General features: G+C 39.9%; 1 protein-coding gene across 2 annotated transcripts in view; it reads right to left on the bottom strand.

Moving 5' to 3' along the window:
• Positions 1 to 22,666, bottom strand: part of ncam2a (neural cell adhesion molecule 2a) — a 447,190-nt gene that overhangs the window by 12,346 nt on the left and 412,178 nt on the right. Inside the window, exon 16 of one of the 2 annotated variants that reach the window (XM_086284341.1) lies at positions 2,331 to 2,538. In XM_086284341.1, the coding sequence (XP_086140467.1) occupies positions 2,331 to 2,538 (208 nt within the window). The remainder of the gene's footprint in view (positions 1 to 2,330; positions 2,539 to 22,666) is intronic. The other variant, XM_086284343.1, reaches the window with a different exon arrangement.

Raw genomic sequence — 22,666 nt, 5'->3', positions numbered from 1 at the left:
ATCCGAAAATGTTGCCGGTAATTTGGAGCTATTTGTGATAACAAGAAGTCCTCCAACTAAGTTTGTTTGTGCCAACTTTTTGAAAAGACCCATGTTAATGTCCCTGGCACCACACGGGGAGTGATTTCATTTCAAAATACCTCCAGTGTTTTGGAGTTCGAGCCTCATTTTTAAGCCTCGCTTTCCATTGCTGTTTGATGTCACCATAAAAATCTACAAGTACTTTTTGGTTTTTTCACATTCACACGATGGCTGCAGGTCTCGTACTGAAAAACTGAAATAGATGTAAAAATAAAAGGTTGCAGAAACATCTGTGGGGTAGTTTTACACAGGAGGACTAATTCAGATGCTAAAACTCAACAATTAAAAGGGAATGCCCTGAATCCAAGTCACATTTAACTGCATGTGTCTGAAGAGAAAACCACGAGATTCTGTGGTGACTGGGCATAATAATTCTATTTAATACAATACGTTACACTATTACTATAAACACTATGGTTTAAGCCCTGAGCTTGATTAACACTCATACAAGCATGTAATTACATTTACAGCAATATAACCTTTAGATTTATATGACCACTGATGCCAAAAAAATAGGAAATTTAGGATTCATCTTTTACTCAAAATTGAAATCTCAATTTTGTTGGTTTTAAAGACTCCTCTGTAGGTGGATTTACTTAAAAGAGGAGTGTTTTTAAGTTTAATCGAGTCATTTGTGTTATTTTAATGAAAAAGCCATCGAGTTAACCTGAAAAGCAAGATAGTATTTTATTCATTGCAATAATGCAAATGATGTGAATGAAGTGACCTGAAATATTTCTTAGCAGTTAATTAACACAGTTGCATGAAACCACTGACATTGACTTTTCTGAAGTAAATGAAAAAACAGGCACAAAGAATTTTTGATTGTTCTTTCTATCGTGTTGGAGTTTTCTCTCGTCATTTGCTCTACCTCATGAAAGTGAGATACTACACTGCTGAAGTATGGCTTTGACAACGTAAATCCAGTGTTGCTATTGCTGCAGTAATCACCTGATTGCCCAACTGACTCTATTTTAACAATCAGTCACTATGTACCTGTATATCGTCACCTGGACCTATACTACCTTTAGGACTATTTTGTATCATCCTGCTGTACTGTATGTGAATGTGACACTAGTCACATGCACACATCAGACAGAGTGTAAAGTCTTGTGTGAGTTGCTGCTCTGTAGATTCCGTGTGCTGTCTGGGCAGGCAGGCAGTCAGCCCTCCAGTGTCGCGAGATTAGTGACTCAGCAGAACTCAAACCCCTCCCTCCTCCACCTCCTCCTCACATGTGCCCTCTCTCTCCATCTCAGACACTGCTGGCACACTGACAGGCACGGCTGTGGCCAGTGACTAAGACTCTGTTTGTGCTATCTCACAGACACCGCGATGTAGTTAGCACCCTGCATAAAACAGTGGGACTGCATTTTTTTTAAAATCAGTTGTACCATGAATTTCACGGGGGTGGGCTTCTAAATTGCATGCTGTCTGATGAGGGGGAAACAAAACAAAGAAAATGGTTTTCAGAGATGCTTGTGGCAACACTCATGGACTATTAGCATGCATATAGCAAGAAATAAAGGCGGGTACACACACACACACACGCACACACAAGACTGAAAACAAAGCGTGACAGCACAAAATGTACACGGTTGTACATGCATGTAACGAATGCACGCTCACATAACGCATGCAAATGGATACTTAAAAGGTGAACTTGCTTCACATCATGTAAAAGGCACTGATGTAAGTGAATAAGACGTAATCAAAGACATACTGTGGTTGAAAGGGTGGCTGGGCGGCTGTTGTAGGTGTACCTACAGTAAATGGTAAAAAGAAATCTCCTTTTCTCATTCAGACTAAATATATATATGTATACATAAGAGGAATGAACATGGCATGAACAGCTAATGTTATTGCTCAGCGAGTCACTCGGGGACGAGATCCTTGAAAAAAACTGTTTTTTTTCTCCTTTTTTGCAGGCCTTATTGTTCATTTCTGAGAAATGCGAAGGCTGTTTTTTGTTCTCTGTTAGATGTTTTCATACCAATTTCTCAAAATCTTTGTATTGACTTGTATTCACCCATTCAGGGCTTTCAATTTATTACTGCGCAAAAATTATACAGCGAGAAGAAGAAGAAGCATAACCCTCAGCCATAAAGATACACCCACAGCAGATGTTCCCTCTTCAGGCATGAGCTGGCAAAATTGATACTGTCACTACACAAAATCAAACGCTTGGACTGAAGCAGTCAAAGGTTTCAAAAAAGAACAATGCAAAGAAAACTAAAGGGGATACTCACAGATAGGCGGCCTTCCCCTCCTCGATTTCTTTGCCCTTGCCGCTGGTGGCTGTTTTTTTGCTGCACAGGGTGCGCGTGATGCACATGAGCAGGCCGCAGTGACGCAGGAAGAAGCAGCTGACGTCCACCAGCACGAGGAGCAGCAGCAGCGCTCCCAGGCCGAGGCCCACTACCGCCCCCAGCCCCAGACCGCTGAACAGGGATTCTGCTAAGGCAGTGAAACACACAGGCAGACACACGCGCACACACACACACACACACACACACACACACACACACACACACACACACACACACACACACACACACACAGCAAGGATAAAACCACTGTTAGCAATTTGGTTCGCTGACTTGTTCTCTAAGACACGTTCAGAGTTTAGGGTCAGATTGGGTGTGGGATCAGTGGAGCTGGAAGGGATTCATTCTCTCACTCCTGTGTCTTCAGGCTGGACGCCCGCAGAGTCGAGGCTGGAGGTCAGCTTCCTCCCCGGGAAACTATAAAGCTGTACCAAACTTTTACTCCAAGGTCAATGAATTCCTCCAGAGCCAGTTGGATGGTTTCCAACACACAGATAAGTCCTAATCCACAATTCCTCAATGCGCACAATCCTCGGAGGAGGGTGGAATTATCTCGATTATTAGCGTAAATCCACCAAATCTCCTCCAAAACAAATCAGTTCTTGCCTTATAAAGTTTCTTCTGTATATATATAGTTCATTGAATGAAAGTTTGAAAGATTTTAAATAATTGAACAAAATGAGATTTATAGTGCTCCAAAATAGGTGGAAATGTAACAAATGTGGCTTCATCTTCACTTAGAATACAGTAAACGCTTCGTAAAACTGAGCATTTAATTGGCAGAGAGGGCAAAAACAAAACAGTTCTTCTCGGCCATATTTGCCCTCGGGCCTTGCATCTACCTCCTGTATCATGTGCTAAATGTGAACATCACACAGGTGCAGAGGTTGGCGTACACGTTCAGCTCTGCACTGAAGCCCGAGTACGCGTTAAGCATTGACACACTGATGCTCTGGCCACTTCGTCCACTGTTTTATACCTCGCAGCACTAAACAGAATCACGTCGGGAATTAAATTAAGTAAATGCTCTCTCTCAGAGCGGTCAACACACTGCTCTTAAAAACACGCAGAGATCTCGGCTCAGTTGGGTACAAGCAGCGAGGCCTGCTTCCATTTGAAAGTAATACAAAAATGAAGGTAGTGCAGAAAAGAGACGCTCCCAGTGGGTGTCTCTGAATGGAGCTGTGGCCTTAAGTGATCCTGGGGTTGAGAAATGGAGCATCCACTGCAGGATCAACGCTGACAGCTGGAGGTCGGACCTTGCCAGAAGTAATCAGTGATGGAAGAGTGAGAGTGAATGACCTTTTCTACTTAGGTACGCTCTCATCTGCGTGTTCAGTAGCCTGTAAGTAAAAAAAGGGAGATCAGACAATAATGGGAAGGTGTAAGCACTCAGAGGCAGCTGAGTGGTGTAGTCTGGCACCTCCAATTTAAAAATAAAAAAATAAGTGAGCAAGGGGAAAATGCTGCAGGAGGCTTTGTTCGACTTCCTGCATCCTGACAAACCAAAGAAAATGCAAGCTGAACGCAGGAGGTGTAAGCCGCCTTCTACCTATATGTTATATGTTTGATAGAAAGATGAATTTACACACATGAACCATTTGGTTTTTCAAGGGGAAAAAAAGGAGATGGTTTTATATCTCATTCTGGATGTTATCCAATTGAATCTGCGCTAAACTGTGTGGGGAACTATACACTGTTTGAAAGCACAAAGCCTCAGGCTAATCAGTGTAAACAATTTCAAGGTCCAGATAGCGCTCCTACAACAGTTTATCTTTGATAACAAGAATTTAAAAAAAAAAAGGTCAAAACCTGTGAGGCAGAAAGCAGTTTGAGTTTTAATCTCTTAAAAATACCAGATCATTTTCTCTCAACAATACAACTTAATAGCACGTTACACTTCATTCTCCAGAGTATTTACCTGCTTGCTAATTGATGAAGTACCAACCCTCCAACCTGCTACGACATTTGTTCGCTGCAACATGCTAAGGCTTGACTGAACAGTGACAGATAAGTATACCTAATGATTCGGTAGCTTGTTGAACCACCTTTAGCAGCATTAACTAGAAGCAATGGAAGCAGTGAAGGTAGAAAGAGTCATGTGAAAACATTATTTGTCACATGAGTTTAACACCTGTGACAAAGTGTTGAAAGAATATGGACGGTTTTTAACTCTCAGCGGAGCTTCAGCGCTTGTTTGCTTTTAGCAATAAAGACGCGTTTGGAACAGGAAATGGATAAGTGCTAATGGGCTGACAAGAAGGTGGAGAAGTCTATGTGCCTTTTAGAAGCTGAACTTCATGTGTAACATCCGTGAAGTGGTCCTTCAAGAGTATGATCTCCAAATGTATAAAGGAAACAATTTGGAAAGAGGCATGTATTTAGGCATGGTCTGTTTTCGACACACTGTGGTTTACATATTTGAGGATGCAGGAATCCTTATACTAGTGTCTTTTTGCACCATCCAAAAAAAAAACAGTGATACAGTCCCCTTCTCGCTGAAAATGCCTTTCGTTTAAAGCCAAGAGCGAGCACTTCAACCTCAACTACTGTTTCAAATCCAGTGCGGTGGAGTATGGAGCCAAACAAACAACAAAAAAATGTGTGAATTCCCAAATACTCCTGCACCGCACAGTGTCACGACCCAAATGACTCTTATGTCAGTGACTTTGTTCTTGACTTAGAGCTGAGACGGCAGACAGCGGATCCTGGCAGCGAGTCAAAGCACAGCGAGGCACAGACAAAGAACCTTGTGGCAAAAGGAACTCTAATTAAAACTTTGCATTTTCGTGGAATCAGAGGGATTTGGGATTTGAAACTTGTCGACTGAATCAATATTTTCGCTGCGCCGAGGGCTACAGTTTTATATCTCACCTTTTGAAAGTCTGTCTAGGTTCCACTGGCTTCTAAAGTCACAGATTGAGAAATGGTAAACAACACCTCTACAGCTCCCAGGAAGCATCCACATATTCCAGAAAAGTCAGAAAATATCAGTTCATTCTTTAAGCCATACTTAACTGTTTGTCATCATCACACAGCTGTAGCTTCAGGCTTTCAAAGCAGTCACTCTGTCACTGCCACAGTCTGCTCTGTGTCTTTAAGCTTTAGGTGCTCTCCCTTGACGATGGGCCATAGACATTATACAGTGTCTATGTCATAAAACTCAAGGCACTTCTGAGTAAGGATGGGTATCCACATAAACGGTAGTAACCAGACTGAAAAGCAGTGCACATTTCGTTGCTTTATTTCGGTGCCTTTTTTCCTTCTAGCCAATCATTTTACCTTTCCAAAGATAGAAGGCGGGCCCAGGTACGTACGTTCTTTAAGAGCAGAGGTACAGATTAAAAATGCCCAAGGTGAAGCGGTCAAAAGTCTGGCTGTATTTCACAGCAAAAGATGCAAACTCAGCAGCCTGCAACAAGTGCTTTAAGGTGATACTATGCAAAGGAGGTAACACCTCGAATCTGATGAAACACCTGGCGACACATAGCGTTTTTTTAAAAGCTGAGAAATGCACCGTATTTGATAGCTTGCTACGAGCCCTCACACCGTGTGCATCTACTGCGGGTGTGGTGCCTGTTCTCGGACCCGGAGTCAGCAACATCCCCCAAGAACCCGAAGAGTAGAGTCCTGGCCCCTAGGCCTGCCAGTGTAGCAGAAATGCGGATGGATGATGTTGGCAGCAGCAGCAGCTTCTCTGGGTCAGTAGCTTAATGTTGTTTGTGTGTAATTTACATTGAGTAGGCTAACCACGTTATTAAATTAATGCACGTAAGGTGAACTAGCAAACACCGTCGTAGTTACATGCGGCTGTCTTCTTGTTTGATAGAGTGATACCATATATGCCCTATAGCTGCAGAAAAGTCTAACATTGTTATCTTTTTACAAAAAAAAACAGTTAAACACGAGAGGTTTTTGGACAAAGTTTTCGTTTTCCACTGTTTAAGGACCGATCCAACCAAAGGAAGTATGTTGTATCGACACAAAAGGCTAACTTGGTTATCATTTTGCAGAAAAAAACAGACTGCTAAAAATAAAAACATAAGAGGTTTTTGGACAAAGTTTGTGTTCTCCATTCTTTAAGCACCGGTTTGGCACCGTTATCGGATAAAACCTAAAAGATACCCATCCCTACCTCTGAGCTACATGACCTTAACACCGGATCCATTTATTAACACTTTTATTCTGCCTTTTGTTAACAAATGGCTAAAAATGTCATTATGAGAGTTTTTCCTGTGTTGTACATTTACAGTAATCCCTAAGGTGTCATATTTGATACATAGAGTTTTGTGATTTTTTTTAAATGTTTAAAAAAAATGGCAGATGTAGCAAATATGACACAAATAAAAAAACACAACCCCCCCCCCCCCCCCCCCCCAAGACTTCGAAGTGTCCCGATAAAGTTTTTTTTAAATTGTCTTTTTTTTTTCTTTTGAAGGGATGCCAGCAAAAAGTCTTGAGCCTGAAAGACAGAAATCCATAAATATCAGGCTTCCATCCGATAAGGAGTATTACACTAAAGTGCTTAGCAGCAGCTTGACAGTTTGAGGTTGGATTGATATGTTACATGCTTGTTTACTTGTAGCTGTTTTTCCAGCCATTTTATTCGATTTATTCCCAGGTTCTGAAGTGATTTAGGAAAAGAACAGTGTGAGCTGTGCTGAAACACACACACACAATAGGGCTGTTTCTGGATAAAGGTATACCTCAGAATACTTTTATCAAAACTGAGATATCAGCTGTTCTTGTCAGCATTAAGAGTCCTCAGTGTCTGCTGTAGTTGACACCTCTATGGTGGTCCTAACGTGCAAAACAAATCCAGATGAAATACTTACAACAACAAAAAATGATAAAGTACAATAAAATTAAAAAAACAAAACTACCCGACATGCATTAGAACTGTTCTTAATTTGCACACAAAATAAATGCATGTTTCAGGAATTAACGGTAACTTTGTTGAGTCAGTGACTGTTACTGTTTTAGCGAAACCAAATCATAATATATTTAATATAATATAATACATTTAATTTATTATTAATGGATTAATATTTTAAAATAACATATTTTAAAACGTGAACAACTTATTTAGGACGATAGCCACAGAGCAATGTCTTCATATAAAAAAAACCCAAAACATGTCAGTTAGACAATTGAATGATGGTGAAAGCATGCCTAAAAAAAAAAAGCTTACATTAAAGTCAATACAAAAGAAGGAGAAACAGAGCAGAAGAAAAAGACGTCACCACACTGATATCAACAAGCACCTGATCTGTTAGCTCAGGAAGGCGATCAGCCCAATTACTGGAAGAACCTCCATGAGCGGGATTTTTGCCAAGAAATGGTGATGAAAGCGATAAGATCAGGAAAGCATTAAAGGGTATCAGTTTCATATCATATCATTCATATGTGTTATTCAATAAATGTTGCCAGTGCATTAGTCAATTTACAGATTCAAATGTTGTTTCCTAAGAAAGGCATTGTATTTAATGTGATTTTAATAGGCTCATCTTTGAGTTGAAATATGTGCGTTTGTATTTTCTAGTACAGCGCGTACTGCCAGTGCATCATCACTGCTTTGTACGTATGGTCTGAGGTCATTTAAATTAGTTTGCAAACAATGACCAAATTCAGTATGACAACACTGACGAATTTGGGACTTGATTATGTGACACCATCAGTCATGGATTGGCCTCCACAGAGCCCAGACCTCAACATTATTGAAGCTGTTGTAAAGGCTCACCTTTTAGCACATTCACTTCACCAGATGCACCTTGTTTCTTTTCCTCACCTTTGATTGGGTGTGGTGCTTGGCCTTAATTGCACTCACCTATCACTCGTTATATAAGGACTGCACTCACCTACCCCTCACTCTTTCTTCACTCCCACATGGGGCGGCAGCTGAGGTGAGTTTCTCTTTGAGTTTCCTGAGTTCATGTATCATTTTGAGTTACTTAAATCATACTTTGTCCTTTTTAGAGAGAGCAGTCCATGTGTGTCTTTCTTTCCTTTACCCGTTATACAATAAAATGACAAAACCTGCAAATGATTGATGACTGCTTATTCTCATTCTAATCGGATGAGCCCATGATGATGACTACTGAAACCCTGAACCTTCCTTCCTCCAAAACAGAAGCAGTGTGGGATCATGCTGACAGAGAACAGAACAAAAGGCAGAAACATCCAGAGAGTTCAGACTGTGAAGAATAAAGGTGGTCACACCAAGTATTGACTTTCAAGCTCATTAGAATTGTACAAACGTTTTTCCCCTATATACATTTCTATGTATGTGTGCATAAATTTGAATACATCGCTGCACGTAAATCCCAAAACGAATCAGGAAAAAAAGATGTCTCAAGACTTGCACGGTACTCTACTCTTAGAGCTACGTTCAAAGGTTCAAACTGTTGTTAAAGGAATCCGACTGGCATTTATATAATCTCATTCCTGCTCTTCAAAGTGCTTAAGATTACAGTTTACCCAAAGCCATATGGTTATATAGCCGTTTATTCAATATACTTAAAGTGCTTTATCTATTTCAGATCCATAGTCACTTCCAATTTAGTGTCACCAGTTAACCCAAAGCTACTTTCGGCTGCTCCTTTTTTCACAAGGTGTCACCACAGCGGGTACCCCACATATTTGATTTGGCAGGGTTTTTTTTGTTGTTTTTTTTGTTTTTTTTTTAACATCACAAGCTCTTCCTTGACACAACCCCAAAGGGATTTGGACATGCCTATTTATTTTTGTGTGTGTATCTAAACTCATCTTTCAATGCAAGCTTTTACAATTACAACTACACTTTCAGGTTAGGGACTCCGCTGTGGCTCTGTAAAAGTCTATCAATTTTTATTACAGAAAATTTTCAGCCTTCACCTTTACTATATGAAACAGGTCAGATCTCTGCGTAAGAAATTTTTAAATTGCTTTATTTAAATATAACAAATGTGTCCACGAGGCACATCAGGAGAGCTGCTAGAATGCCTTCCAATAATATGCCGGGAAGAGAGAAACATGCACATTACTGCTTACATGTGATCAACTACTATTTCCTGTTTTATTTGTTGGTGATGCCCAGTTTTTACTAATGTGCAACAAACGCTCATCTGGTCACCTAGAGTTGCCATAGTTGATTTATAATCTCAGAGTAAAGAGAAGTAATGAGGTCATTTCTGTTGGAGGGTCTTTCAGGAAATAGAGGGCAGTGCTGCCTTCCCCTTGCACTGAGTGATCACCTGCACTCAAACTGATGCAACGGCAGCAGTGAAAACCATCTTCTGTAATAACCCACAGGTCAGAGTGATAAACTGCCTGCGGGGCTTTGAGGGCAGAAGTTGCACTATGGATGCAAATACCCTTTGCTGGCTAAGAAAGGGAATTTTCATTGGATTTAAAGCTATTATTTATTCAAAGGCATGCTTCATTATCAAATGAAACAAAACAAAAAAACTGCCATGCTTTACGTCTGAGTCACGTACCAAGTTATCTACTTGGATAACAAAAAAGGTTTGCTTCTGATCTTCTTTGAACTTTCTACAGTGCCAATAAAAAGGCAGTGATGTGACTTTTCACTAGTAGAAATGCTTATCATCTGTGATGCTGGCATCTCTTCTGGCACATGTTTCCCACAATTTAGACATCAAGAAAAGGTATCTGAAAGCTATCGTTTGCACTTGCCTTTTTGTATTTGGATATCCGGTCGTTAAGTCTGACGTCACTAGCCGTGTCTGGGCCTAAACTCCGCTGCAGGTCCATATATCAAACGATCACTATGGCATTACTGAGAGTTGAAAAACTGTCTAGTCTTTCATCTTTAATAAAATGATCAGCGTTCTGCTCTACCAGGTGTAACAATTGAGTTTAACATCCAGGCATCCATGAAAATGGAATTTATGACATTTAACGGAGTTAGAAGTTAGCCAGAAGTTAGCTCGCTAGCTTCTATCTAAATACAATATAGCATGTCCTGACTGCGGGGTTTTGGAAACAAATTAAAACGTACAGCTCTGCTATCACTTCCAACATAAATGAAGACAGAAAACTAAACAGTGACGTTTGTAGGGTTACTGAAGTTTGGCTAGCTGGTATATAATGATGTGCTACGTGACCGCTAGCGACACAGCTATGTTAGCATAATATAAACAAGCTAACTTTTTTTTCCACTCGATAAAAGTTAACGTGAGTGTTCTCGGTGGTCAGGAACAAATGTAATCGCATGGCAGGATGCTGTAAAAGGACCAAACTTCAGCCAGTAGAACAACTGAGATAATCCATCCACAATACGAGGTTAGTCATTCATATACTGCGCTGGGCTGTAGTTACATCCTAAGGTTTTAAAAACTGAGCTTAAATAAATGATTAGTGGTAATAAAAGCCGAGGGAGGTCAACAGTGATCACTGACTGTTTTAGGAGCTTTTTGAGATCAAATAGAAGAAAATACATAACATTAAACATGTTCACAACCCAAAAGCCATATTAAACTCGGACTACTTTAGGCCCGGAAGTAGGATTCGTCGCGTCATCACTTATCGACCGGATAATACTCCAACTGAAAACTCCCAAAATCAATGTTTGTGCCTTCTCTTCCCCATGATGTTCCAAAATCAGGTGCACTATGATGCACAGGACATATATCCAACATCATTCACTATGCAGAAAGGGGGAGAGAGTCTATCTTTACCTCTGTGTCTATGGTTATATTTTCACTTTCTGTATCTGCAAATGAGGCCATACTGCAGCATCACTGTGCTTTCTCTCTCCAACTTGAGGTCTGCCTAATAGAAACGCAGACAGGCAGTTCAACACTCGTGTGCTTGGCGCAGTCATCACTTCTGTATTTTGGACTGAGGATGGCAACAAATTTGACTTTATCTTGAAATTTACAATCTGGCTGTGGGCAGAGCACATAGACATGGAGATACTTTTTGGCTAACAGTTCCTTAAGAGTGTTTTGTTGATGTCAAAAAACAAATGGTGGCTAATTTTTCTGTTGTCACATTTTTATTTTGCTGTTAATTTCCAGTATTGGCTGACTAGTATTATCATTTTTCCATCCTTGTATCTTCAATCCATCCATGACTCAGACATAAATTCAAAGCATTGCAATAATTACTATGTTCCATTTTGTCCAACATTTTTCTTTCTTAACTACAGTTTAAATGAAGTCTTTTTTGGTCTAGAGTTATTAGTCCCTCGTACAAAAATTTCATATTTTAAAAGAGTGTTTCTTAAGTGCTGTTAAACAGAGCAAGGAATTTTTAACACAGCTTTTTCAAGTAAACTAAAACCACCTTTTCTTTCAAAATCTTCTCATATCTTCCTTTCTTCATTATTCCTTCCAACAAGATGACATTCCCTTTTCCAGATGCACCAAAGCAGCGTAACTAAATAATAATATTTCCAAGACAGTGTTTCATTGTGGGGGCTGCAGTGTTCTTTGGGTTATATTCCTCTCACTTCTTTCTCCAAACATAAGCAGGATCTCTGTGGCCAAATAGCTCTAGTTTCATCTCATCTGACCAAAGGATGCAGTTCTGGTATCTATACTCTTTCTCCAGGTTGCCTTTAACATACTTAAGTCTGGTTTAAAGGTGTCTCTTCTACAGAGTATTTCTTAGTCTTCAACCTCTCAGTCCATTCCTGAAGATGAGCAGGGCTCTAGTGCTAGTCTTCTTTGAGACTACAATTCCCAACTTGGCTAAATCCTTCACTACTGTCTTGACAAAGATGTTTTAAACCATTTATCACTTAAAAAAAAAAAAAAAAAAAAAGGAATCACGTAACGTGCATTATAAACAGTGCAAGTTATACTCCAGAAAGGCAATATAAAAGAAAAACAATTGAAACAAACCAATGTTTAATGTAAAATGAGACGCTCATGTATTACTAACATGTGACAAGTTAACATCTGAAAAACTAATAAACACTGAAAAGTGTGGCGCGTTGCCGTGCATTATGAATGACGCACACTGTTTGAAATTTAATGACAGCCACTAAAATAAAAGTTCAAATGTAAAATAACAAAACAATAGATCATCCTGCTGTTTTCTTAAGGTTATCTGAAGTCAGTTTGCGGAAGCATTAGTAGGAAAGACCAGACCTCCTACTTGCTGCGTCCTCCAGCTTATCTGGGGAAACATTGAGTCTTTCCAAGGCCACCCTATAGAGGTAATCTCTCCAGCATGTCCCGGGTCTACGCCAGGCCTCCTCGTGGTACAGTAGGACAGCGGTCCCCAACCTTTTTCGCACCACGGACCGGTTCATGCCCCACAATATTTTCATGGACTGGCCTTTAAGGTGTCGCGGATAAATACAACTAAATAAAACTAGTACCGGTACCGAAAAAAAGACGATTTATTCATAACGCACGTGAAAAGACCCAGGAAAACCAAGTTAACGATAAAAACGATAACAAAATAACGCTAAAAACCGATAAAAATCCTGAAAACCATACATTTCACACCTGAGCCTCAACTCTCGCGGCCCGGTACCAAACGACTCACGGACCGGTACCGGGGACCACTGCAGTAGGACATGCCAAGCTAGAACACCTTAGCCATGATGCAACAGCCTTAGCTGTCTCCTTTTGATGTGGAGGTGTAGCGGCTCCACTCTGAACCTCTCCTGAATGACTGATGTCCTCACCCTATTGCTAAGAGAGACCGCTGTATCTGCAATCTCATTCTAATAGTGTAAACAAAAAGACCAGGGGCCCGTTCTTCGTACCTCGCTAAGTAAGTTAGCTGGATTTGATTGTTGACGATTTCGCGTGATCTTGGATCGTTCGGTTCCCCGAAGCTCATCCGGGACTTGCTGTCATAGCAACAGAGCCGTAAGCGTAAACCTGCTCGGGAGCAGGTTTACTTTATGTAAACAGGATTAGATCGCGGCCACGCAGGTATGTCCGCTTCATTTATACGAAAGCAACAGCGATATTCCACCACTGTTTCACCATAAATAAATAACATCAATGTAACTAAAGACAATGCAGCACTTGATCCTTTTATTGATGTCACACAGATACATACAGGTCATTTCCTAAAAAAGGGAAATGTACTATTAACATTCTATCACATGTATGTGATTATTACAGATGTAATTCATATTTCAGAGTAGCAATTGCAAATTACTTTGTGTAATCAAGATGAGAGACCACGGCTATAAAAGCGAAGGTGGATTTGGGAAGCCTGTCGCAGCCATGTCCTGTCCGTATACGCGAGCCACCCATTGCGGAAGGTGCAAGATTGATAAGGAGAGTTTTCAGAATTCAGCGTATATTGCGGGACAGACAGGATCCGTTAGCTCAGCGCGACAGTGTGCTCATAGAGAGATATCGATTTTCCCGTGAGGATATTATTTACTTAACCAACTTGTTGACGAGGGGGTGCAGGACCACCACCTGTCTTTTTTTTGCTCTGCCCTTTTCTTGGTTGCTGTTATAAACAAACAGATCATTCCAGGGTCTCTTTTCAAGAGACGAAAAGCAATATAAGTGATAAATATTACCATTCTGTAGAATATTCTTATATTTCACTTTTACCTGTTCCCATGTTCTAGTGGGTCCTGTTGTGGCTCTAATGTGAAAGGGGATATAATATAACATATTATAATATAATATAATGTAATATAATATTGGATAATATAGTGTGATATGATAAATCTACCCTACCGCCTACTGGTGTTGGCCAGAGGGGCCGATGGCGCGATATGGCAGCCTGGCTTCTGTCAGTCTGCCCCAGGGCAGCTGTGGCTACAACTGTAGCTGCCTCCACCAGTGTGTGAATGTGAGAGTGACTGAATAGTGGCATTGTAAAGCGCTTTGGGTGCCTTGAAAAGCGCTATATAAATCCACTCCATTATTATTGTTATTATTAAATTACTTACGAGTTTAATTTGTCAGCAACTTTCTGCCAGCCCTCTCTCCTTGCTTTTGCAGCCTTTGCAGTGTTCCCTTGCGTTCTGATTAAACTCTGAAACTCCTGAAATCCCTCACTCAAGAGTTCTTGCTCTGCTGCCGAAAAATACCGAGCCGAGCGCGCTCCGTCAACATTTTCGCCGACCAATCAGAGGGTTGCCGATCAATGTTTCCACTATCGATGCGTAGCCCCTTTTACGACACCCAGTGATGTCACATTACTGCGTCCAGCTGTACTAATCGTCAACAGCAGGTGTGTTCGGGGAACCGGATTAGCGAGCTCACGGTTAGCGCGATGGTTTGGTCTTGGATGTGTCATTTGATCTTGGATGTAGTGAGCGACGTACGAAGAACGGGCCCCAGACCTCCATTAACAGATTAGTGGCGCTTCTCAAAAACAATGCGCCATCTGGTGGGAGATAGCTGCATAACATTTAAGACACGATTTATCGTCATTGGGCATCAATTAAAACTTTTACAATTACATTAAATGACTAGTAAGTCTGGTCCCGGCCAGTGACAACAGTGACCATTAGGCGGCTAGTCGTGCACATCCCTAGTTTTTAAAAACATCTCTCACTAGTCTTTTGTCCAGTGTCTTTGAAATCATCCTACCAGGCTTGTTATTATACTGTGTGTAAATTGGAAGATAACTCACACTGTTAACTTGATGTTACAAGTTTTGAGCATTACAAAGTTAAAGCACATCATTTCACAGTAGTGGTTTGTGCTATGGCTCAGTTCAAAAGGTCAACATTTCAGAGGGTTGATAATGCTGACCCTGAACATTTTTATCTGTTACTGTATGCAAATAGAAATAATTTATGCTTTGTAAAAAGGACAGCATGTGAATTATTCCCATATGTAAGATCTGAGTTCCAAATTGATGCTTAAATGGTTCAAGATATGTTCATATCTGCATAGATGCTACTTTATATGTTAAAGTAAGGAATTCTTTTTATCTTGCAGCTACCTGGCAAAACTTAGCAACACATTTTCCCCAAAGCATTTGTGTAAAAAAACAATTGTGTGTTTTTTAAGACTTAAGTTTTCAAAAACTTTTGACTTCTGCACACCCAGTGTTCATTAATTCTTATTTCTCTGCTCTATTAACTAGTTTACTTCCTTCTTCCGATTACTTGTTGATATATAGGCCCATTAGTACCATTCGGTGGCTAGACATCCAGCTGCTTGCGTGGCACCTGAAGCCATTCATACACATCTTTGACAATACAAACTCATTAGGTCTGACCAGTGATTGACTGTCTCTAGATGGGATCTATGAGAAAGTGACTCAATTAATGATGACCAAACGGGCAATCATTGATTAAGAAGGTAGCAGGCTGCGATAAACATCATCATTTGTGGAGGGGAGCAAGTCTTCCTCCTAAGTGCTCACTTTGCGATGTGACGAGGAGTGGAGAAGGGGAGTTTTTTTGAGGACATCCTCAAAAAACTCAACATTATAATTAAATCCTCTCTAGTTCGCGAGAGATGGATGGGTTCTTGTTTTCCGTCCATTTTCAAGGAGGAAGCAGATCAGCCCTGATGCGATTCAAGTGCACTCAAGTGCCAGCGTAGAGGAAATGAAAAACCATGGGAAATTACTCTTAGGTTCGAAGAATATGGCATCCTTAACAATCAACCTCAAAAGACTTCAAAGAAATTCAGCTTCCTTTTCTGTAATTGCTGCTGTCTGGGGTTATGGCTTTTTAAGGAGTAATTCAAGTGTCTGTACCTTGATCTTTGCAGTTACAATTCAAAGTTTAAACTCTGCTTAAGCAGTTTCCTATGCATGAACAAAAGTTTAAAAGCCAAAAGGTTACAATGCCATGCAACCCCTGAGTGTTGAAGGTCCTACAAGACCCCACCTGAATCTTGCTGTACTTCACCACCAACAGTCACTTCCTGCTGTTGTTGTTGGTTAACAATGTATTGGCTTCTTTTCCATTGTTTTTCCTCTCTTCACTTTGCCCTCCTATCCCAGCTTCGGTATCTAAATAGTATTTTAACAGTGCAGTGTTGATTCATGACTGTTCCCTCACAGTTCTCAGCATCCCGACTCCCCAAGTCCACAAGATCTTTCTTGACTAGAGTTGGGATATCGCCCATACAAGCTGGTTGCAATCAGGCATCATTTCTGAAAATACTTCTATATTTTTTTCTGCCAAAAGGGCTTTCAGAAACTTAACTTTGTGAATATCAAGTGTTTTCTTTCTCTCCCAACAGAATCTGTCCTTAGAAGGTGTTTGGAGCTGAGACTCAATATCCTTGAAATGTTCAAAAGGATCTTTAAAAAAAAAATAATAATTAATAACTGACATCAAGGACAATACATGCAGATTTAAGTGTTTGGAGATGGAGATGGTTTCTTTACCCAAGTACTTTTTACCATATTGAAAGCCAAATGTTTTAGTGACACACTGGAAATGGTGCCACAACAGGTATTAATCTCACAATTCAAGTGGATTCAGAGACACCAACATTCACACATGCATATATAGTCTTATTATCTGTGCCTGCCCATTGATCAAATGCAGATTAAAAGCAAACGTGGCTAACGTGTCCTAACTTGGTTCAGCCTGTGTGTGATTAACAATATCTAAACTGCAATTGTAGCGTAAAAATATATAAAATGTTAAAACTTGGGAATCTTGGATGATTGAAAAGGATTTTCCCAAAAGCCTCTTTGCAGATCAGCTCCATGTTGCTGCACCTTTTATCCATTTCCCAAGAAAATATAAAGAAATCACTTGTGGTTAAAGACTTTTGCACAGTATTTCAGAATGCAATTGAATGCCACTGCACTTTAGTGATTAAAAAGGCTAGTCTGTGCATATTTATTTATTTGCATGCCTATTCTCTCCTTCAGTGATCTATAGTAATGCGCCATTACAACCGACACTGATACACTAGAGAGTGCACTCACTGAAAGGTTTTGTCAATAGCTGGTCGTTTGCACACTGCCACATCCAGAGCAGAGGGATGTCCACCCAGACCGGACTTTGTTATAGGTAATGTGAAGCGACATCATCCCTTCTGGACAGTTCTGAATGTAAATGTAAAGTCTTTGTATGTATAAGAATTTCGTCATTGCTGCTACGCGCACACAAATGTACACCTATGGGAACTACAAATCCTAGTTTAATCCCTGGTCACGGGCAAAACAAAGATCAGACAGTCTTCAAACACCATAAACCATCTGTGTGAGCCATTGTTCCTGCTCGCTTTCCTTTGCAGTAGCTGACATCAATTTTGTCTGATGTTAAAAGTGCTCCCTCGGAAATGCAATCTTTTGATCTCGACAGGATTATCTTTGTTCCATGAATAAATGAGGAAGTAAACACGTAAACACCACCATTGATCTCCTATTATATTGGCCTTCTATACCCCAGTAAGTATTACAATCCGTATATTGACTGTGGTGCATTTTATACAAGGCAAACAAATGTAGGTCTTGGATTAAAGCTTTTACAATTAAAATCCCTGCGGGTCAGCTTTGCTTGTACATCTCTTGATGTCTGACAGTTTTGTCAACTTCAGTCTGAATTTTCAGCTTTAATCTGACAATCTTTCCAGCCACACATTCAGCAGCAGATGCAGTTGTTATTTTGGAGTGGCAGTTTCAGAGCAACAGTACTTCAACTGATTATACCAAATGAAGCAATCCACTTTCATATGGAGAAAAACTGAGCAAGGACTTCAGAGACTGCAGTTAGTAAACATAATGTAAATGATGCTTTATTATAATGCTCCTTTTAATCTCACAAATATATATTGGGAAGTGTATCAGCTGGTTCAGTATCAGCAGTAACAGCAAGTGATCGTGTTGAGAAAGTTGCATTTTTACACACTAAATGATTGAACAATAGTTTTCTTCATTACACTGCTTGGCTTTCATTTTGAAAATTGATGAAAGACTTGATTTATGTAACGGGCAGCTATAAAAGTATTCATTTCCCATTTTGATTTGCTGGCAACACTTCCAGGAAGAAGTTTCATTTGAGCTCCACGGGGGAGGAGAGAGTGCTGCCTAGATTATTTCTTCAAGTGCTTTGATGAGATTATTACGCACAAAATCTATGATGCCTGTTACTATCAAAGCTTTTTATGGCACATGACTGGAAAGAGAAGAAAGCGAAAGCCAGGAAAGAAATGCGGCAGCCACAACAAAGCTTAACACAAGCAGTGTCAGACTATATCAGGCCGCAGGGGCAGATTTAGGCATACTCGGGCATCATCGTGTCATATTTTTTTCTTTTTTATGTAAGCGAGAGTACAGCGATCGGTGCCAGGTGCAATTACTGTAAAAGCCTATGTGACTTTAGTCGCTTTCCACACAAAACAAATAAAAACAACGCCTTCTGTTAGAAAAGGTTTTCTTTTTTTATAGTCCTATGTGTCAATCTGGTGTACTCCGAGGTTACAAAGAACATGCATAAAATAAAGCAATAAAATGCTGTTATTACTCTTAAATTGGCCCTTGGTTGTTTGATATGCACCACAGCATGAGGCACTGATGACATGATGCATTATGGGACTCAGAGAAGCCTGTTTTAGTGTCACCAAAGTTTACAGCTTATCATGTCTACATGAATGAATGAAAGTATTATTATAAAATATTACTCACAGTAAGCAATAACAGTCATGTTCATTTATTTCCACAAGCACGAACCTAATTAAAATGATTTTCTTTTCTGTTAGTCCGTGTGTAACCTTGGCGACTGCTAACACTTGTGTCATTTTCTTTTTTTTTCTTTTCTTTTTTTTCTTTTTCTAAATGACATCAGAAACAGCAGTATGCGACATTACGTGATGGCAGAGCTTCAGTTCATCCTTTGTCTTTTTTTTTTTTTTTTTTTTTTTTTTTTTAATAAATAGGACAGGGGGAATGAATGAGAGAAAGAGGGGGAGAGAAAGAAAGAAAACCAAAGGGGAGAAGAGACGGTGAGAAGGGGGGGGAAGAGAGAGAGAAAAAAAAAGAACTCCTGGGTCACCTGTAAACACTTGTGTCATTTAAAATCATTGCAGTACAGACTCGGATCACAGAATAAACAAATAACCAAAAGATTTTTCTAATGTTTACTGTTTATTTAGTTTCCATTCTTTATTTTGTAGGCCTGTGACTAACGTTTGAGGCTTTGTGTTATCTGGGAACACATACTGGTGGAATCCCATCTGTTGTCACTTGCCTTGCAGCCATCAGTGTAATTCTGATTGATTCAGTAGCTTGCAGAACCACCTTTAGCAGCAATCACTTGAAGTAATCATTTTCTTAGTGACTTTATTAGTCTCTCATATTGTTGTGCAGGACTTTAGTCTCATTCTGTGATACAGTGTTGCTGCAGTTCATTAAAGTTTGTGCACACTTTTTTATGCACAGCTCTCTTAAGGGCCTAAATTAGCATCGATCAGATTAAAATCTGGACTTTGCGTCATTGCAACACCTTGAATCTTTTTTCTTGTTTTAGTCATGATTTCGTCTGATTTGCTGCTGTGTTTGGGATCATTGTCCTGTTTCTTGACCAGTCTTTAGCCAAGTTTAGTTGCTGGACAGATGGTCCCACATTTCACTCTAGAATACTTTGGTATACAGAGGAGTTTGTGGTTGACTCCATGATCCATGATCTAAAAGCTCAGACTTTAGACTTCTCTAAACACAATTCTGGATATTTTGTTTCTACTCTTGGCTCTGTGTTCTGACAAATGCGGAAATCGTTTACATGGTGATCGCAGGTACACAGGTCTGGCTGTGAGCGCAAGTGGAGCTGTGTTCAATTCTTTTGATTTTGAAGGGCAGCCAATCAAAAGAAAGCTAGCTTTAAGGGAACAGGAACCAGAAGGAGTTGCTTCTGACAGCATAACTTGGGTACAGTTATGCTTTTTGTTTTTAGGATTTTATTTTATGTTATTTTATAGACATGTGGGACAACGTGCCTATAAAATAACATGGGAAACATGTGGGACAGTTTTCCAATTTCACTGTACTACTGTACTAATTGTGACTGTGCAATGAAATAAAAAGAGTTATCATATCTTATCTTATGGTCGCGTTTACTGAGCAGTGAGTTTTAAAGCTGGAGCTTGAGCTTAGATTGAACAGAAATTATGCATTAATGTAGCAATTCCAAAATCCAGCCTTTTCTCATTCCCAAGTTGACCAACAGAAACATGACTGGGATCAGAAGCTTTTAATCAGTGATTTTCACTATTCAACTGTTTTCGCGCTGCTTTCAAGCCATTGTGTAAACGTCTAAATGCATTTGAAAAAGGAGACTGCAAAAAATCTCTCCACCAAGAAAGCAGTTTGGTTGACAAGCCAATAAAAGAATAAATAAATACAAACTGGTGTTAGAGAGACAATGTTGTAACTGGGTAGGGAAGAAGGACAGCTTAGTGGTTGAGAAGGTGAAAAAAAATATTTTCGTTTGAAAGAAAAAACTAAAATAAAATAAAAAGATGGAAAGGAAAGGGAGTAAATTGAAAAGTGTTGCAATCAATGGTGTTTTTCTTAAAGAATTCTCTGTAAGCAGGACGTGAAGAAGGTTATTCAGCCTTTTACAAACTAAAATAGGATGGAGAAAGCAGATGGATGAGGAGGGAAAAAAAGAAAACACCTACTGAATACAGTAGCTGCATAACACACCGAGAGAGAACTGAGGAGAGAATGGCTACTGGGAGATAGAAAGTACCGATATAGCCTGACCCTATTTTCTGTTTTGGGGGAAAAAAAAGAAATAAACACAACAATTAGAAAGATGGCCCGCAACTGAGACTAGGAGAGATTTCACTTCTAATATTGTTCATTGGGATAGATGGACTTCTTTATGTCTACTTTAAGTCACTGAAGCAGAGAATGTAAAGGTGGAGTCTTTCCCTTTTTCTTTGCTAAAGCTGTATGATCAAATCAATATGATTTTGTCCGGAAGTATCAAGATGCTTTTGGTCAATGAAAGTTAAACCTTAAAACAGATACACCCAAGCTATCAGCTGGACTGGGTCAGTGGTTTAGAAATGGGAGTAATTAGAGTGTCCTGTGAAATATAACCAAGAGACAATGTTTGATAAATGACTGAGTTCTCTGTGAAAATCCTGCTCCGTCCTTGCTGCGGGACACGACAGCTTCCTACCCTCTGTGTCTACTGTAAGCCCCTTTATTGCCTTCGTAGATGGAAAGCTCAGCCGACTTATTCTTTCAAACAAACACATTAGGAGGAAAAGTGTTTTTTCCCAATTTCACCCTCTTCTCTCTCCCAGGCTCTTTCCCACGATGCACCTAACAAGATAGGACAGCCAATCGAAGTGACCCGCCTTAAGCTTGCCGTTTCCCTTGTCTTGTTTGCTGTTTGAAAAGAAGCCCACACTCTTACAGGCTATTTAGCCAGTGCAATAATGACAGAGGCAAACATCCAAAATAGCACAAATGGATGCGGTAAAAGGCTCCGAGAAGAAAGCAAAACAACACTGAAGCAGCCGTCCTTTGATTTTTTTTTTCCTTTTAAATCACATGTGAAATTGGGGTCTGTACGCCTGCATGGGATCAATGAAAGAAAAAACATTTTTATGTTTCTGTATCGCTTCACATATATTCCAGCTTCAAAGTGTATCCATGTTGCATGTTATACACTTCAAAGATATTTTTGCTTTACTGTGCATGTGTGCATTTGCATAAGTGCATGTTTAACAAACTGTGGAGGATTTAGTAAAACAAAACACTGTAGTTAGCTAAAAGCTAGAGTTTTAGCTAGCTAAAAGTAGTAATGTTTTTAAACAATAACGTTAAGCTAACAGACTTGTGGCATTGTTTTGTGATTATGTGTGTTCAATGTTCCTATTCCCTTTCAGGAAAATTAAATTTATGTGTTGTCAAAGGTTTGTCAAAGGTTTGTAACCGAAAAAAAGAAAATTTATTCATAACACACGTGAAAAGACCAAGGAAAACCGAGTAAACGATAAAAACGATAACAAAATAACGCTGAAAACTGATAAAAACCCAGAAAACCATACATTTCACACCTGAGCCTCAACTCTCGCGGCCCGGTACCAAACGACTTACGGACCGATACCGGTCCGAGGCCCGGGGGTTGGGGACCGCTGCTTTAGAGCAGTGGTTCCCAAACTTTTTTCGTTGGGCCCCCTTTGTTTTACAGAAAAATGTCCCCCCCCCCACCCACCCACGCACGCACCAACACGTCCTCCAACCACACACACCCATATTTTGCTCCATTGCGGTTTATTTCACACCTCAAACATTTAGAAAACAATTAAGCAAATACAAGTAATCTGCAGGTAGTAAGAAAATAAACTACTAACTCTTTTACGCTACGTCCACACCTACACGGGTAT

This window comes from Aulonocara sp. 'chitande type north' Nkhata Bay, linkage group LG23 (assembly GCF_057382095.1).
Source record: "Aulonocara sp. 'chitande type north' Nkhata Bay isolate Kocher_YH1m ecotype deep benthic linkage group LG23, A_spYH_male_GT1.1, whole genome shotgun sequence".
Classification (NCBI taxonomy): domain Eukaryota; kingdom Metazoa; phylum Chordata; class Actinopteri; order Cichliformes; family Cichlidae; genus Aulonocara; species Aulonocara sp. 'chitande type north' Nkhata Bay.
This window is presented reverse-complemented; position numbering and strand designations above follow the sequence as displayed.